At 37.7% G+C, this 19,443-nt stretch overlaps 1 protein-coding gene across 2 annotated transcripts; it reads right to left on the minus strand.

Annotated features, from left to right (window-relative positions):
* Positions 1 to 33: 33 nt before the first annotated feature.
* LOC120233059 (selenoprotein P) lies at positions 34 to 11,086 on the minus strand. Of its 2 annotated transcripts, none has more exons than XM_039234140.1 (5): positions 10,884 to 11,083; positions 7,505 to 7,720; positions 6,539 to 6,751; positions 5,142 to 5,259; positions 34 to 1,545 (listed from the first exon to the last, which is right to left on the minus strand). In XM_039234140.1, exons 2-5 carry the CDS (start codon positions 7,705 to 7,707, stop codon positions 886 to 888), a joined length of 1,194 nt encoding a protein of 397 aa, XP_039090071.1. In that variant the 5' UTR covers positions 7,708 to 7,720; positions 10,884 to 11,083; the 3' UTR covers positions 34 to 885. The 2 variants fall into 2 exon arrangements, with proteins under 2 accessions (XP_039090071.1, XP_039090072.1); XM_039234141.1 differs by having other exon boundaries at positions 904 to 1,545; positions 10,884 to 11,086.
* Between the last annotated feature and the right edge of the window lie 8,357 nt (positions 11,087 to 19,443).

Genomic DNA, 19,443 nt, shown 5'->3' on the forward strand with positions numbered 1-19,443 from the left:
CTACCTAAATAGCAACAATGAAAACAAGATCACTTTAAATATTTTAAATTGAGTTTATTTAAACAAATCCACATTTGGCCCACTGTGTACTACATTCTTGCTCAATAGTATGAACCATAGAGGAGTTCAGGTTTATAGGACTTAGTTTACCTACTGAACCATCATTGACTATGGAAATACTTTCTAAGCAATCAAGAGCCAGACAACATTCTTTTACCTTCTCCATTACATCTTTCAAGAGAGACTATCTCAAATTTTAAAGGTGTGATGTAATAATGCTAGATAAAGAAAATAAGACATAAGGGTTTCATACATATGTGATAGTAAAAATCAAGATATGACCCTTAGACATACAAAGTATAAATGCATATTTAAAATGTAGTCATAACGAAATATTCATGTGTTAGTACTTCTGGAACCTAAAAAGATAGAATTCACTGTTCTTTATAAAATTTAATCAGTTAAAAATGTAAGATTAAAAAGAAAAATAAAGGGTTTTTTTGAGAAATAAGTAAAGAAAAAAATGGAAAATATGTCTTTGTTGTTCTTTCTCCATTCTAAATTGCTAACTATCCAACAGAAACCCCTAGGTCATAGTTTATGCCTCTGTTCTCATTAATGCAAGTAGAATGCTGGAAAAAGAAAAAGAAAAACATATTAACCAAGTGCTGCAATCACCTTTATAATAAAATAATAAGAATTTGGTTTGGGTCAAAATTTCTTTGACTTAAATTTTAAAATTAGGAAGCCAATATAATAGATTTCTGCATGTTTTGTATAAATCCAATTCTTATTTTTAGATCACTGATAATTAGGTAGCATATAAAAGTACTGGAAATGAAATTGTCTAGACTGACTTGGGGAGTATAATCCTGTTTAAAATATTTAGTATGAAGGTCATTTTCATATTTGGGACTTATATTTTCAGCTTCAACTGGTGCTGACCTCTGTGGGCTTGAGCTGCTGACTTGCATGTCAGGCAGCTGGAGGCAAACGTCACTGTCAAGATTCAATGACGTTCTCCTCTGCCCAGAGTCCCTGTCAACTACATAAAGAGGGAAGGTTTTCTTTACATTGTCAGGTGATTGCAGACTCTGTTTTTTCAAATATCAGATGCCGTCAGTGTCAGCATCAGCTGCTAGGAGCTAACTCTGAATCTTTGGGCAATTTGCAGTGTAACTGATTTATACATCCCTTTCGTCAGAGCTTCTGTTGTAGGACAGAAAGTTGCAAACTTTCACCTCCTGCTGGCATGTCTCAGTCCTCTGAATGGCCCTCTCTTTGGTGGTCAATGTGCTTGTCGTGGTGATGAGGGACTTGAGAAGGGAGTTGCTCAGTAGCAGCTGGTGCTTCTGGTTTCTGGTTCTCTGAAAGCTCACCATTCCCATGACGCTGATGCCCATGCTCATGATTATGATGGTGATGGTGGTGGGGGTGGGGGTGGGGGTGGGGATGGCGGTGGTGGTGATGTGGCCGTGGAGCCTCAGTTGTATTTCCCATGGTAGCTGAAGATACAATTTTACAGAAGTCTTCATCTTCCGGTGTCTAGAACAAATTTATAAATCATTTTTCAGCAAAATTATAGATTTAAAAGCTGTGCACAAAAAATGATTTGTAGAGCTAACATATATAAAATTCAAAGTAGTCAATTTAGGTTTGAACTGGCTTTGTTTTTCTAGTGTCATGTTAATGCAGTAAAAATTTGATGTCAGTTTCAACACCCAGACTTGTTATTACAATTTGGTTCCAATCATACCTAATTTTAAAGTTCTTCTCATGCAAAGTTTGTATTTAATCGAAGAATCCTCAAGCATCTTCCAAAGGAATTAACATTAATGTTTTGCAAATAGATAAAACAGAGCATAACAAAATTAAAATTTTGCAGTTCACTTAAGCTTCTATACTGGTTAAATCAATAGCAGAATTCAAATTTTCCTTTTTTTATAAAGAGTATTTCCTAAATTTTTAAGAACCCTGAAGAAGTATTTAAAAGGTATGTAAGGCTTAAAAAGAAAGCCAAACCACTATATTTCCATCTGCAGAATCAAAACTAAATAAACTGGTTAAAAGAACTTACATCCACTGCAGTAAAGTCAAACAAATATCAAATCCTAAAAGCAGATGAACTACAAGGAAACTTTCACACCTGTGTCAAATACTATATTCATATTTAATATTCTAGTCTGAGGCAAACTAATTTCTGTTAATTCAAAAATGCCAGTAAACTCTGCTGAAAACCAGTAGTTTTTCATGCCACCACTTATGCCAGGAAATGTTCTGAACTTGAGCAGTCTTGTTACTATGTCCCTGCTGTTGAACTGACAGCTGCAAGTAGCAAATTATTGCCCATCTTCTGCTGGGCATATGCTCCCATCTACATCAATCTAGTTAACTCGCTGCCAGTCTTTATTGTTTTGTGTGCCTACAAATATAGGCTCAAAGCTTATAGATATAGCAGCATCATATGAAACTTTTACCTAAAGTGATTTATAAATAAACTTCGTGACTCTTTGTGGTCTCTCAAATTGATTTTCTAAGTGGTTCCGTGTCTCGAAAGGTTAAAAATTCCACTGGATTTTTGCATACGACTATTAAGTGGTACATTTTTTGGTTATTACTGAATTACTTTTGAGAATTTCATGCTATTTTTTAAGCTTTTATTCAAACTCCCATTAGTTAACATACAGTGTAATATTAGTTTCAGGTGTACAATATAGTTATTCAACACGCACATCACCTGGTGCTCATCACAAGTGCCCTCCTTAATCCACATCACCTATTTAGCCTATTCCCCCTGCCCGCCTCCCCTCTCACAACCCTCAGTTTGTTGTCTATAGTTAATTTGTTTTTTGGTTTGCCTCTCTTTGAGTTCATTTGTTTTTTCTTAAATTTCACATATGCATGAAATCATATGGTATTTGTCTTTCTCTGACTTATTTCACTTAGCATAATACTCTCTACCTCTATCCACATTGTTGGCAAATGGCAAGATTTCATTCTTTTTTTATGGCTGCGTAATATTCCATTGTACATATACCACATCTTTATCCATTCACCAATCAGTGGACACTTGGGCTGTTTCCATAATTTGGCTATTGTAGACAATGCTGCTATAAACATCAGGGTGCATGTATCCTCTTGAATTGGTACTACTAATATTAGTACTACCTAGTAGTACAATTGCTGGATCATGGGATAGTTCTATTTTTAGCTTTTTGAGAGTGTTTTCCAGAGTGGCTGCACCAGTTTACCTTCCCACCAACAGTATAAGACAATTCCCCTTGCTTCACATCCCCACCAATACCTGCTGTTTCTTGTGTTGTTGATTTTAGCCTTTCTGATAGCTGTGTGGTGATATCTCACTGTAGTTTTTGTTTGTCCCTGATGATGAGTGATGTTAAGCATCTTTTTCATGTGTCTGTTGACTATCTGTATGTCTTCTTTAGAAAAATGTCTATTCATGTCTTTTGCCAGTTTTTTAATTGAATTTTTTTGGTGTTGAGTTTTATACATTCTTTATATATTTTGAATACTAATCCTTTATTTATATGTCATTTGCAACTATCTTCTCCCATTCCACAGGATGCCTTTTAGTTTTGTGACTTGTTTCGTTTTCTTTAGAGTATTTAATGTTACTTGATTAAAAGCTTATAAACATTTTTGATAAATGTTTAAAATATACTATGTAATGTTCTAAATGTTCAGAAGTCAATGGTAGTAGTCTAATTAGTTTCCAAAACTGATTACTGTATTTTATTGATCTCACAAGGTATTTTTTTCACACTTTAATGTCTTTAAAATCAGAATGTGTCCTATTATTGATGGCATTGTAACAGTGTCCTACCTTAACTGACAGCATTTTTAAAATAGTACATAAAAGAATGTATCTTATAATTGATGGCATCTAGGATACAATGAAAAAAAGAAAACTCCAATTTGATCTGGCATATCATATATAGGGTGTATTTTATTTATAGGTGGTTCAAAAATTTTAAGCTTGTTATGGGACTGTGCCTTTGTTTTGATATAACTGGGTATATTTATAACTATTAGGCACTTGTAAAAATGCAAAACAATCCCAGAATATGAGGAATCAATATAGCTAGCATTTATTATGCACTTAGTAGAAGTCAGACATTGAATTAATACTTTATTTATATTACTTCAGTCTCCCCATCTTTAGAAGCAGTAGACTAAGCTTCATAGGATTATAATGAAGATTAAAATGTGAAAACTTATATAACTGGAGTAATTAACCTATTGTGGTCCATAACAACTAAATTAATTAATTAAATAATTCATTAAAAATTGAAATGGTTTCTTTACAACAGGAGAAATCTGATGGATTTATAGCTCTCAAATAAAATTCAGAACTATTTTTAAACCTGAGGTCAAATTTTGCCAATTTTCCCCATTAAGGAAACATTGTTTGGGATTATTTTCCTTTTCAATATGGGGAGGGGAGAGTCTAGTTAATATAAATTAAAATCAATTCCTTGAGTATCTTTTTATAAATAGTATTTAAATGTAAAGCTTCTTATAAATAGGAATAAATATTCTCATGGTTCTTAGGAGAAAAATATGAGTAATGTCTAGAAAACTTACTCCACTGTGAAATAAATGCAGTAATTCTGACTGCAGAATGGGCAGACAGTGTTAAGGGCTTCAGGGAAAAGCTGACAATCTTAGAAAAGCTGACAGTCTTACATCTTTGATAAAGTAAGTAACTATCTGGACCTCAATTCCATTTCAGATAATGCCATGAATAAGCTTTGCTGTCTGTCACTAGGGTCTTGGTGAACACATTCAGGGTACTACAATATTTTATGTTGGCTGAATTCTTTGGACACTTTGAGCACACGCAACATCATTTGGTGGCATTTGATGATATATGCCATTTCTGTTGGTTTTTGTTTTCTAAACTCCTTCTAGATAAAAGCAGCAATATAGATCTTGAAAAAGTATCTTACAGTATATGTTACATAAATAGGAAGTAATTATAAAAATTGCTGTTGTTTATTTTTAGTATACCAACAGAAACATTACTTAGCTAATTGGTCATAAAATACTAACTTATTTAAATAGCTCTTAAGAGACTTTCTTTTTTCTCCCAGTGGAAATAATTGAAAAAAATAAAGTACCATGAGAGAGCAGTTTCCACATTTCTTTTCACAGTAAGCAATCTTAATGGCTTCTTCTACATATGGGAAAGTTAGGAAGGAGTAAGGCAAACCAAGATGGTATACGAGACGGCCACATCTAAAAAAAAAAAAAAAAAAGGCAAACACAATATCATTACAATATTTTCTGTATCATGATCATATTCAAGCAGTTTGGGATAGGTGCTATTGGTTTAATAGTCTTATAACTAAGACCCATTCACACCTCCCAATAAACTTCCTTGAATGGGGTCTCAAGTGAGCTCCCTGGCACTGCATACCAGGTTAGGTCACAGCCAGACTACAGTGAGACTCACACCAGCATTTTGAAATCTTGTAGATATGCCGCTATAAATAATATCAGAACTACATAGTCGAGTCATTGTGACTTGGTCAAATACAGTTGGTAATAGACATAAATTCTATGAATGCACAAATCACTACCTTACCATAAATTAGGCTCTGCAAGTAACATGAGGTTTTCATAACTGCTATAGCAGCACAAATTCCATTCAACAAAAAAGTACAGCATAACGAGAAAGATCCTCAAGTCTTGGCCAATAGCCCATTTGTGTAAAAATATATTTGATACAGCAAAAATTTCAGCATAATGAAAGAAATGGAATTATAATACTCAGCATTCTCAGAAATGGTGGAGTTGAAATGTCCTTCTTATCCACATTTTACCCAGGATACATAATATAATGTTCTATCAAAGAGCTACACTTTGCACCTGTACAAATTAAAAGTTTGCAGTCCTAAAAGAATATGTAATATTAAAAATATTTAGAGTGGGGTGAAGTAGGGCTCAAGTCTAACCAGAGTATGCCTCATCACTTCTGAAGAGTCAAAAGAAAACAACACCAACTAAGAATGTTGATAATATCAAATAATGTGAGCATGGAGGTTCCCTTAAAATACAAATGTTTTATTCATTCATGGAATCAAAAGCAGATTCAAGACGATTAAACCTAAATGATTAACACTCTATAGTTCAGAAATTGAGGTGTGTAACCTCTAAATTATTAATCAGATTAGAGACAAGCAAGCGGTCTGCAAAGTGTAGTTATTCATCTGCAGAATTCTCAGGTTAGAATTGTACTTGATACACAAATTGATCCTTTTACTGAGTCAGAATGCTAATTTATGGGGGTGGGGGGAGTATAGTCAATTTTCTGTATTTCTCTACTAGAATGGTGAATTCTTTTGCACAAAAGTCAGTTTTTTAAATAAAATATTAAAACCAAACATTTTAATAGCTCACTTTGAGTAATATGTAATAAAACAAAAGAAGATGTCTTATTTTAAATAACTGTTAAATGCAAAGCAGGCACCTTTTAATTAGGGGTGTGTGTGTGTATGTGTGTGTGTATACACACCTGTCATATATGAAAAAGTCATCTTTGTTCCCATTTAAGAGAGTCCAGACATCTGTTTGGTTTTCTTCTTGTTGATAAACAGGAATATGTTCTGAAACTTTATTTTTAAGATGCATATATTTTAATTGAGAAGGGAGTCCTTGATGATTAACAACAACATAAGAGATGTTCAAATATCCTTGTTGCTCCAGTTTTACTCGCAGGTCTTCCAATCTAAAATATTTGGGAAAAATACAAAAAAAAAAAAAGGAAAAATCTCATTAGATTTCTTTGTGACTTCTCTCTCAATTTTTTTTACATGAAACTCTCTTACTATTTTTTACTTACTCAAATCTCTTCTTTATATTGTAAAAACTAAAACACATTTTTTCAATTATTTATTGAGCACTTGTGCTCAGTTAAAATCTTATGCTAAATGTTTACACAAATGATAGTTCATTTGGTCCTCAAATTAACCCTAAAAAGTGTGTATTTTTTAATCCATTTTACAGTTAGAGAATTCTACCCAATAAATACTTATCAAATAACCCAGCCAATATATGTATGTTATACAAATAATTTTTAGATACATATACATACATATTTGTTAAATGACCCAAGACATTTGATGAGAAGTCTAGTGGTCATCCTATTCTGGCAAAGCATTCGTATTTGCTTCCTATATCGAAATAACTAAACTATTTGCAGGATTACTTTTTAGAACATTTTCATTACACAATACATATTTAGTAGGACATTTTAAAATACAGGTCCACAAAATGAAGAAAATTTGTCTATAATCCCAAGAAAACCACTATAAATATTTTGGTGTATATCCACCTAGCATATTTTAACATGTTTTATGCAAACATGTATAGTTTTTCTAAAAATATGATTAAATAAATACATCTTTTCCATTTCTATTTTATGTATGTATTTAATAGCTTTCCCCTTGAGAAATCCAAGACCACCAAAAGACCAGCTCACCTGGATGCCTGCAGGATGCACAGGTATCAGCTGGCTTGAAGAAGAGCAACCACGGTCACTGAACCATTTGAGTTTAGCATGGGATTTTGATCCCTTATGCTCCAGGCTGGAGGCTGCTTACAAAAGGAGCTTTGTCCCTGGCTCTCTGTTCTTCCCCAAGGGAGAAGACAGAGAGCCAGGGCAAGCCCCAGGCTTTTCCACATTGCTGGGGTTGTCCTGTAAAAGAGGAAGCCTTGCTGTCATCTTCACAGGTAACTTCACAGTCATAACCAGGAATTTCTATAAATACAGTCAGTACAATCCCCCTTCCTATCAATATCTTGCCCAAAGATTCTTTTTTTCTTATTTTTTAATGTTTATTTATTTTTGAGACAGAGAGAGAGAGCATGAGCAGAGAAGAGGTAGAGAGAGAGGAAGACACAGAATCTGAAACAGGCTCCAGGCTCTGAACTGTCAGCACAGAGCCTGATGTGGGGCTTGAACCCATGAACCGTGAGATCATGACCTGAGTCAAAGTTGGACGCTTAATCAACTGAGCCACCCAGGTGCCCCTTCTAGCCCATGGATTCTACCCCAATGTTGCTGGGCTCATTATGTTGGGCCTTCCTACACCACATCATCCCAGCAGGAGTAAAAAATCAGCCAGAGGCAAAGGAGTTGTCAAAGCACCTCTTAACTATCTGATCTGACAAGATACTTTGGTAAGCATGCTATGGAAATTTGCCCAGTATTTTTCTAGGAGACGGTACATTTAGAAAATTTTTGAGACTGTGTCCTCTATAACCCAATAATATTCTGCAAATGTGATTTTGTTTTTATTTAAGATGCACCAAATTCTGACTGCTGTTTTCCATCCTCCACCAATGTAAGAAAGAAAAGGGTAAGTAGAGGATTCTGCACAGAAATGAAAAGACCATGAAAAGAGAACCCAGGAAGAAACAGGAGGCTGTAAGAACAGTTTACCAACATGAAGGTGGTCCATATGGGGCCTTCAGCTCTTCATGTTCAAGCCTTCTGTATTTAGAAGTCTCTTGGGTCTGGCTCCCTATTGTTCCTCTTATTCTTTAAAGTCTAGCTATACGTGAATATTAAAGGATTTGAATCTTTTCAGGTATAAAACTGCCTGCCAAAGTGTTACTACCACATCCAAGATAAATATGAACCAAAAGGAAAAACCTGACCCAGAAGAAATGTCACAAATCACTGCCCCCTCAACCATTTAAGACCCACTGCAATTTACACTGAGTCTATTCATTGGCTACCATTATTTTCAAGAAGTTTCTGTGACTAGATGGCACGTTCTTGGGTAAAAAGATGTCCCCCTGAGTAGAAAAGGTAAATATCTGACTAGAAATATTCCCCAACTATGGCTAACTCTTAGCACAGAGGTACACATAAAACAGGTGAACTGTAAACAGGTAGTGAAAATAAGGAACACATTCAGCAGAGATGAGCAGAAAAATAAAAATCCAGGAACAGGCTCATTCTGTAATGTAAAAAAAAAAAAAAATCTGTGGAGAGAGAACAGGGCAACATTCCAGAAGTAGGAAGTTGCACATTTTCAGGCACTAATCTGGGATAAGAAAGTAAAATACTTTTGGGGAGAGAAGGTAGGAGGCTAATGATAGGTTAGAGTGAGCCCAGAATTAAGACGGGAGTAGAAAGGTTAGAATCAGAGTGATTTGGGCTCTGGTGTATGATAAATACAGATAGAATTTTTAAAAACCTGATTATCTTTCATATTGTTTAACACCACAAAATCCAAGAGAGACAGATAAATCAAATGATTAAGGCCGTTCCAACCATTCTAATATTTTTAAAAATTCTAATATTTAAAAAAGAGAGGATATATCTGGACTAAATCTTGGGAATTTCTTTAGGATAGTATTTATATTGGCGGCACAATTATCCTTATTATGACTACCAATTAATGAGCATTTACAGAACTCTATGCAGGTGGTGCTAAGCAGTTATTTTTATCATATCAGTTAATCCTTGCAGTTACGTGACCATTATCCGCCTTTTGCAGCTGAGGAAACATGGCCAGGAGAGTTTAGGCATCTTGCCCAAGTCCACACAGATAGTAAATCACAAAAGAAACTAGATTCAAACCAGTTCTCCTAAATCCAAAACATGACCTCTTAGCTATTAGATAGATCACCTTTAATAACTAGTAGCGAGGGTTTTGTTTGTTTATGCCCTCGGATGGCAAGGAGAACATCAAGAAAATTCAAGCTGTTTTGTTTTTTACTAGAATGGAGAGATTTTCCCTACTTTCTAAGATAGAATTTCAGTAACTATAGAACCTTCAGCATAAATTCGGCACTTGGTTTCCTCACTTTGCCATATAACATAGCCTTTCTAGTGGCTAAATAGTGAATATAAATGAAAATGCTTTTTCCCTTCCTTTATTTAGTTTTTTGATGAAAAAAGACATAAAGTCATTGGCAGAGGGTAGTGGATTACAAAGTTCACACTCACAGATTTTCCTCTTCTGTTATAATCAATAGGCTGTTCAACTTTGTCTTCTTCTTAAGATCATTTTTTGTATAATAAACATTTGATTATAGTTATAGCTATCTATAACTAAATAGATAACTAAATAGGATTTATTAGAAGCTGCTAAAAGTGTTTGTAAATTTCACTAATCTCACCAATTTTCGATCACAGAACTAGATTTCTGGCCACATACAGACTTACATTTGTTTAAAATTCCCCATTAAAAGGCAGAATATGCAGAAACTTTTTCCCTGAACTTCAAACTGCCATTTGAGGGTCCTTCCTCATTCACCTAAAAGTACCCACTCACCTTCTAAACCGCAAAACTTTGCATTTAATCACAGGCCACCTGATTTGACATGGGTTTGAACTCTTAAGGGCAGTCACTTCTGCCCAGTGGACCAAACCTGCTCTCTCTACCACCAGGGATTTGTTTGTTTGTTTCCTGACAGTAAACAAACAGGCTCACAGTATCCTTGGACATTTCTACAGCTACAGAATGGCTATTTCAGTCTCTGCTCTTCAAACAGGAGCTGAGCTTAAACAAGCTATATTGCCTCTATAACATCACAACTCTTTGCAGAGTAACTGTTCCATTTCTCCAGCCTCCTCTGCTCCCATCTCCAACCACAGGATGGGGGGAGGCAGTAGACAGGGCAGAAATCAGCAAAGGGCTACAGACGTGCCCACCACAGACCTTCACCCACCACATTCCAGTCCAGACTCTTCCGTTCTTTCTTTTGTATTAGTTTTATCTTCTTTACCCATCTCTCTTTTTTTAAAAATTTATTCTAAAGACAGAAACATTTTATCAGACTCAAAATCAAATTATTTACCACACTCAAAAAGAAATAATGGAGAACACAACGTTCCTACTTACAGAACCCCTTCGGATCAGTCTGTGTCCTTTCTCTTTACTCAGCTCCGCAGCTCCACAGCCAAAAGCCTTGATATTTATAGTCCTGTTGTTTACCTCTCTATCCAGCTGTAGTCCAAAGTTCACTGCCCCCTCTGGCTGTGACCTTGCCGGCATAGCAAACCCTTGAACTGATTTTATAATCAACTTAAAGCAGCAAATGCTGTCACGCACAAAATTGGGGGAAACTTTTTTGCAATTACTGATTTATTCCCTTTCCTTTTTAGTCACCCCAGTATCTAGGATTTAATGGTACAGTCAGGGGCAGGAGGAAGGACTAAGGGTAAAAGGGCCTCCAAGTCATGTTCTTTTTCAAACTATAATAGGGAAAAACATTTGCTGAGCCAGCAAGCTAAGCTGCTGCTTTAAAAAAAAAAAAAAATACTGTTTTTCCTTCTGCTCTGTTGTGGCTAGGTTAGCCTAACCAAGACTGTGTGAGTTTTGTTAGAAAAGTCACCTACTGTTTCAAATCTTTCCGGATCCCTGCTGTTACAGGCCTGCTTGGATTCTTTTACTGTGTTTAAAACTTGGATCTGTGTAGGATCTCACAGGACCTCTGCTCTCTTCTTTTTCATTTAAGGAAAAGAACAAGCCTCCTAGCAGAGGGAAACCAAGCCTCAGTTTATTATTACAGACATCGTATTCCCTAGAAGACCTATGTATCCCACAGAAGTATTTAAGAATTGAATGGGAAATATTTATAAATGTATATAACATACAAATAAAAATTTTTAGTGGTAGAAGCTGAACATGCAAAAGGGTGTAGAAATTTCAAATTTCTCACAAATTAAATGGAAAGTTCTTACTCTTTCAGAAAGGGGTAAACTCTTTCCAATAACTGCTACATGTGGGCATACCATGGGGTATAAGGTCAGGAGCAATGTTAAATGATGTCATCCCTGGATAGTGATGGTTTTCAAGTAAGCCTTGCCTATACTATTAATGTATTTTTCCCAAACAAACCCCTATTGATTGTTGTGCACTGGGTACTATTGTACCACATGGGGCTAAACACAAAGAGACTCAGACATCAGCCTTCCCACAAAGAGACTTATCAAATTAGAAGTTTGATTTTGAAAGCCAAATTCTGTTTACTCAAACCAGTGATACTATTTTGGGTCCCAGATCCTTTTGAGAAATGCTTAGTTTCTCTCCAGGAAATAAAAAGGCAAATATACAGACTCACTTTTTGAAAGAATTTTGTCAAAAATCTTTGTGTAAAGCAGATAGTCCCCCCTGTACCTCGTTTCTTGGACAGATCATTTGAATAGTCATCTTGGGTCTGTCTGCAGCAGGAAATTTTACCATCCCCTGCCTCTTTCACAAGAGGTGCAGCAGCCTCCAGCCCCTAAAGGGCTCCCTGCAGCTGTGCCTCTAGCTATGAGCAAAGTTCCCAGGATTGTGAGAGTCCAGGTCAGTGAGTGTCGAAAACCCCAGATGGCAAAAGGAGAAGACTGTGGGGCGGGGGGGGGGGGGATGTTTGAAGGGAATCAGTCCATCCTTAACAGCCTCAGCCTCTGCTGTGCCAAGCAACCTGGGACCAGTCAACATCATTAAGAGGAACTTTGGGGGTCCATGGGTGGCTCCGTCAGTTAAATGTCCAACTCTCGGTATCAACTCCAGTTGTGATCTCATCAAGCCCCACGTGGGCTTTGCACTGACAGCGTGGAGCCTGCTTGGGATTGCCTCGCTCTCAAACTCTCTCAAAATAGATAAATAAACTTGAAAAAGAAAAAGAAAACCGAATTTTCAAACAAACCTGTATTTGATGTTCAATCAAATGAAATTAAACATTTATTAGTTGCTTACAATAGGCACAATGCTAAGTTCCCTTGTACTCAAGGGTCTCAAAATCTAATAGGGTAGGCATACAAGGAAGCAGAAAAACAAAAAACCCACAAAACTGTAAAGTGTGACAGTGTCCTAGTGGCTGCATGCACAAGGTTCTGTTGGAAACTTGGAAATGAAAAAAAGCATTATAACCCAGCCTACAGATAGAGCCAGCATGCTAGATTGGTATACTTCAGGCAAGTTCAAAGGCCCTTTTTATTTTACCCTCTACTTCAGAGCACCCAGCAGACCTGGCCAAAGCACTGTCTAGAAAGTTTTTTCATTCCAATTTGTATGAATGATTAAAATCTCCGGACCATTTGCTCCAGCCACTACCACACAGTCGAACATTAAAATTCATCAACTACATTCTATCAAGTTCAACTTTATCTTAATGATCTCTCTGCCTACTATCTCATTCTTCCCCATCCTTACTATTTGTCCCCAGAATGTTTATGCATTTATTTAGGTCCATGTTTTAGTAAGCATGCTCACCCTTTTATAAATAGTAGGTAATTTCCTTGGAGAATAGGACCCTATGAATCTGAGTCCAATATATACTTAAAAGAGAGAAGAGCTGTGAACTGTGACTCTATAACTGAGTATATTAGCTATAGCAGGTGACAATACAGCATTGATTCATTAGCATTTGTAAAATACTAATGTCTCAAAATATGAGAAAGTAAAAGAGTATTATTGCTACATGAAGAGCCTATGTAAAGTATTAACCCCCTTAGCTTGAGTGTTAGGTGGGTGTTTTACATGCAAAAGAAAATGAAGACCTTCCAAATATTTTGGGCAATAGCACCTATTGACCTGTATGATTCTTCCTTTCCCTTGCACATACTAGAAGGTCCTTTCCCTTGCATGTACTAGAAGGTGCTTTAGACTTCCCCCTATGCATTGTTCTAAATCTAATATGTTTGAGCAACCAAGTTGAAAGATAAGCCACTGAGTACGGAAGAGATGCATAGGATAAAGCAAGATGTTTTCAAAGTAAACAAGATAAATAGGAACAATAGTCAGAGGAAGGCATGGGAACACAGCTTTGATTAGATAAGGACTAATTTGATTCTCTGAGATTCATACGAAACTGAGATCTGCTTTGAAGGGAGCTTTTCTTCTAGCTCACAAGCTTACAGATCTGAGAACTGTTTGTCAAATCAAACATAAATGCAGTTATTGCACCTCAAAGTGTATCAGATTATACTCCCACCTAAAAGCACATGGTAGTACTTGTTTCCATCATCAAATTTTTGTGTAATTTGAGCTTATTTCATCTTTTGTAAGTTTACTCACTGTTAGTTTGCTAGAGCTGTTGTAACAAAGTACCATACATTGGGTGGCTCAAGCAACAGAAATTTATTTCCTCACCGTTCTAGAAACCAGAAGTCCAAGATCAGGGTGTCAGCAGAGTTGACTTCATTTGGAAGCCTCCCTCTTTGGTTTGTATGGCTATTCTCTCTCTGTCCTCATACAGTCTTCCTCTGTGTGTACCTATGTCCTAACCTCTTCTTGAGAGGACACCAGTCATGATGAATTAGGGTCCATCTGAATGGCATCATTTTACCTTAAAAGCCCTATTTCCAAATATAGTCACTCACTCTGGTTTCTCTTAAGATCGTATAAATCTTTCACCTTTTACTAAATATAGTCACATTCTGAGGTACTAGGAATGAGGACTCCAACATATGAATTTGGGAGAACACAATTCAGCCCATAATATTGACCATTTGTAGGTCCTCCTCTGAGAAATGCCAGTTCATGCCAGCTGGCTATTTTGCTATTAATTGGTTCACCTTTTAAAATTTATTACAAACATTATTTGTATATTAAGGAATCTATGCTTTCACTTTGTGCTTTTCTTTGCTGTTTTATGCATCAACTTACATACATGTATCTTTTAAATTCTGGCTTATTAACCGTATAGGCCTAGGTGCAGAAGGGATTTTACTCTTCTATACCCTTAAAATACCAAACAGAAACATGACACCCCGGGTTTTCTTGAAATTTTGCAACTAGGGTTTGCTACCACACAGTTTCAGTGTAATGCTGGTAGCATGGAGACATCCTAGCAATAAAATATATAAAGCCAGCACTCACATTTAGCTCAGGTTCTCCTCTGCCATTGCCTCATTATTAACTCTTTCAATAGTTCATGCAAGCAGTCATTAAAATGGTCCTTCTAAAAGGAAATAAAGTAAACAGCAACTTGTTGAAGCTGCTAACTTTTTAGGAAGGTAAATAATCATCTACATGGTTTAGTTTGAGAGGCACAAAAATACTTCCTATGTACCTTAAGTCCTCCCAGGAGAATTGTCCTTGACTCCAGGAAGCCCTGGAATACAGCAAATTGTTAGTTGAGAGAGAAGGCTACTGTTAGCACAGTAACTCAGCACTACAGCAAGGTCACAGGCTTAAGGAAATGAGACCAGGAGGGTCTGATAATGAACCTTAGAGCATGGAACTGTAGAAAACATAAATAGTCACATTGTCATCATCACACATTATTTATCACGTATTTACTGGGTGATATTGTTCGCCAATGAGACGCATGGTCCCTGAACAGGAAATAAATAGGAGATACACCACTCCACAGTTCTCCCTGGAAACTGGAATTTTATTGCACTCTGTTTCAGTTTTCTAACTTGCATAACAGTATGTTTTTTTTTTTCAATTTTTGTATGTTTACTTTTGAGAGACAGACAGAGTATGAGTGCGGAAAGGGAAGAGAGAGAGGAAGACACAGAATCTCAAGCAGGCTCCAGGCTCCCAGCTGTCAGCGCAAAGCCTGACGCGGGGCTCGAACTCATGAGCCACAAGATCATAACCTAAGATAAAGTCAGATGCTTAACCAATAAATAAGTGAGCAGAGACCCGTGTTAAATAAAATGTCTTCTCCATATTGGGAAGGAAGAGGAGGAGGTCAGGAGCAGATCAGATGGCTAAAGGGACCTCCTAGCTATTTGAAACACTATTGCCAATTTATCAGTAATTTACAATTTACAGCAAATGATATACTCAATTTCCCTTTTGAAACAGGTTGTGAAAATAGACGTCCATTTCAGTCTTAAGATATTCTGTAGTTATGTAACTAAAAAATATAAATATTCAAGCAAAGCAACCAATAGCAGAATATACACTTTCCCTGATTCGAAAATTAATGGAAAAATGGCAAAATGTTTGTTCTTTTCCAAAAATGTCTCCATGATAACTATTTAAGCAAGTTTTGACCTTTTGGTGCATAGCTTAATCCTGAATGCATATTTGTGCAGGATTATCTAACCATTAATGTACACATTCTAACTTTTACAAGAAGAAAAAAAATCTAACCTTTACAAGAAGTTCACTGAGGGGCGCCTGGGTGGCTCAGTTGGTTAGGCATCCGACTTTGGCTCAGGTCATGATCTCAAGGTTCGTGGGTTCAAGCCCCATGTCGGGCTCTGTGATGACAGCTAGCTCAGAGTCTGGAGCCTGCTTCAGATTCTATGTTTCCCTCTCTCTCTGACCCTCCCCTGCTCACGCTGTGTGTATGTCTCTCTCTCTCAGAAATAAATAAAAACATTAAAAAATAAAAAGAAATTTACTGAGACCAGAGTGAGAGTAAACAGAAGACATGCACATGAAAAAGACCAGGAAGATATATTCAGATTGAACAGCAGTTCTCCTTCAGAATAAGGGTAAGTTTTAGTTCTTCTTTGCTCTTAGTTGTTTTTTCTAAAAACCCCACAATAATGGTTATCATTTATTATGTGCCAGTCATGATCCTAAGTCTTTCATAGGTCACAGCTCATTTAATCCTCACACCAGCCTGCTACCCTTGCTTTATAGATGAGAAAACTGAAGTAATGAGATGGTGAGTAGCTTCCACCAGATCTGGATCTAGAAAGTAGAGGAGCTGAGATCAAATTCAGCAGTTCCAGAATTCAAGAGTTCAACTGCTGTAATAAACATGAATTTATTTCTCGTCGTAAATGTATGTGTGCATGTAAATAATGTGTGTGTGTGTGTGTGTGTGTGTGTGTGTACAGTCAACCCTTGAACAACATGAGTTTGAACTTTGTAGGTCCACTTATTTGCAGACCTTTTTGATAAACACAGTACAGTACTGTAAATGCATTTTCTCTTCCTTACAATCTTAACATTTTCTTTTCTCTAGTTTACTTTATTGTAGAAATACAGTATATAATGCAAATGACATACAAAATATGTGTTAATCAACTAAGTTACCGAGAAGGCTTCTGGTCAACAGTGGGCTACGAGTAGTTACATTTTTGAGGAGACCCAAAAGTTATACACAGGATTTCAATTGCACAGGGGTTGGTGCCCCTAAACCCCGTGTTGTTCAAGGATCATCTGTGTGTGTGTTTGGTTGCATTTAAGGCGAGGCGATGTGTGCTGAGGTTTGGTACATTTAGATAAATGCATGACACCTAAAGTTGAATTCCGTTCTCTCAATTGCTAGAGAAATGTCATTATAACTAATTCCCAAACTACCTTAACTGCTAGGCTTTTTCAACTGAAGAAAGAATAAATGTGTGGGAGGAGGAAGAAGGTTCTGCAAAGCCTCTCCTACTGTTTGTCTGGCAGCCAATGCAGAACAGCATGCTCTCAGATTAACTACTTAGAGCCTAAAATCCAGATGATTTCCGATGAGCATGCCGTACAATTAAACAAGAAGTAAACTTGAAGTCCTCAAACCCCGTGCAGGAAACAGTTCTGAAGCCTCTCTCCGAGGCTCTGCTTAAACACTGCCAGTGTGGCAACCTCCAGTCTAGGATGTCACATGTGGGCTTTGCTGAGTCTCCTGTGTCACAAATAATGTCTCTTAAAAGTTGTATTTTTTTAATGTTTTATTTATTTCTGAGAGAGAGACAGACAGCGTGAGCAGGGGAGGGTCAGAGAGAGAGAGGGAGACACAGAATCTGAAACAGGCTCCAGGCTCTGAGCTAGCTGTCAGCACAGAGTCAGGCACGGGACTCGAACCCACGAACCATGAGATGATGACCTGAGCCGAAATCAGACACTTAACCGACTGAGCCACCCAGGCGCCCCAATAAATAATGTCCCTTGACATGACCCTGAAGTCTCACAGGACAAGCTCCAACCTCAGAAAGGCATATGCGCCAAACTTGATATGCTTGCTCCTTCTACAGAGAGAGTTCTCTCCTTATGAACTCTAACTTTTTCTTTGTGACCTCACTCCAGTTACCTCGGGAGATGACTAAGGTAAAGCTAATATTTGAAAGCAGTAGGTTCCAAGGGAAAACATCTCTCTCTGTTTCCATGAGAGTCTGGAGTCATCACATCCTACCAAAAGTTAAATGTTTGACTATGGAGCTGAAAGTAACATTCCAAAGGGGCAGGAATGTACAAATGTTGCTATAAAACCAATCAGGCCTTAGGCATGTCCTATTCCATGGGTCCAGTTCATCACCCCTCTGACCGCAAACCATCAGACCCAGACTCTGGCCTCCAGCTCTTATATCATTAAGACCTTGGGAATCATCCATTCACCGGAACAGACTGGACCTCATCTCTGCTGCTGGGTCAGAGCCCCCCAGCTTCAGTATTGGATTTGCCATGAACTGTGGGTTCTGGTTCTGCCCACGTCTGGCATCCCCTGATAAACTGCCCCTTGGTCATGTTTGCTGACTTGCCTTTTGCCTTCTGGACAAGGTTTTCACCTCTTGCCAGCACTCGCCTATTTATTTGATCGTTATTTCAATCTCAGGACTGACAATTCTCATGACCCTGAAGACTTAACCAAGCAGATGGAATGAGTCCTAACCACTCTTTCCACCCTACCTCCCAGCACGCCTTGGGGGAGCTACCCTCTTCCGGCCTGAGGGCCTCGCTCACACATGGTACTCTGCACCTTTGTCAACACCACCCCCCTGCCCCAGACCGCCTTTCCCTCTGCTCTCCAGTTGAGACCCTAGCACAGGGTTAAAAGTTCAGGCTCTGGAATCAGATTGCTTCTGTGTGTGTCCAGCTTTTCTACTTATTAACCATATGACCCTGGGCAAGTTACTTAACTCGAAATGCTGAGGTTTTCTCATGTGTAAAAGGAGAGGAGCAGGGCTCTCTGCAGAGGCCCTGCTAACGGCCCATCCGACACCCATTCCCTTCCTTCAGTACACAGCTCTGAAGGTTCTAAGCAGCTCTGTACTCAGGCTAAATAATAAAAATCAAAAAGCCTCCCTTCCTCAGCCAGTCTTGCAGCCGGGGTGTCTCCATGACACACTCTAACCCATGGGATGGAGTGGAAGTCTGGTCTGCTGGGGAGCCCTAGGGCAGTTTTTCTTTCCATTATTAGCACTTGTGGTTTTCTTCTTTTTTTATGTTTATTTATTTTTGAGAGAGAGAGGAATAGAGAGAGAGAAGGGGAGGGGCAGAGAGAGAGGGAGACAGAGTATCCTAAGTGGGCTCCACACTATCAGCACAAAGACTGACGTGGAGCTTGAACCCAAGAACTGTGAGATCATGACCTGAGCCAAAGTCAGATGCTCAACTGACTGAGCCACAAAGGTGCCCCAGCACTTGTGGTTTTCTTTATCTTTCTGCCAGGATGCCAACATAATGCCCGAAGTGGATTAGCCACTTTATACCCTGAGGATAAAAACCACACCCAGGCCGGTCGAGCAGGAAGCTAGAAGGAGCTGGAGCCTTGAGGTTTTCTCAAGCACCTGCC

This window comes from Hyaena hyaena, unplaced genomic scaffold, assembly GCF_003009895.1.
Source record: "Hyaena hyaena isolate Hyena2069 unplaced genomic scaffold, ASM300989v1 scaffold_83, whole genome shotgun sequence".
NCBI classification, from domain to species: Eukaryota; Metazoa; Chordata; class Mammalia; order Carnivora; family Hyaenidae; genus Hyaena; species Hyaena hyaena.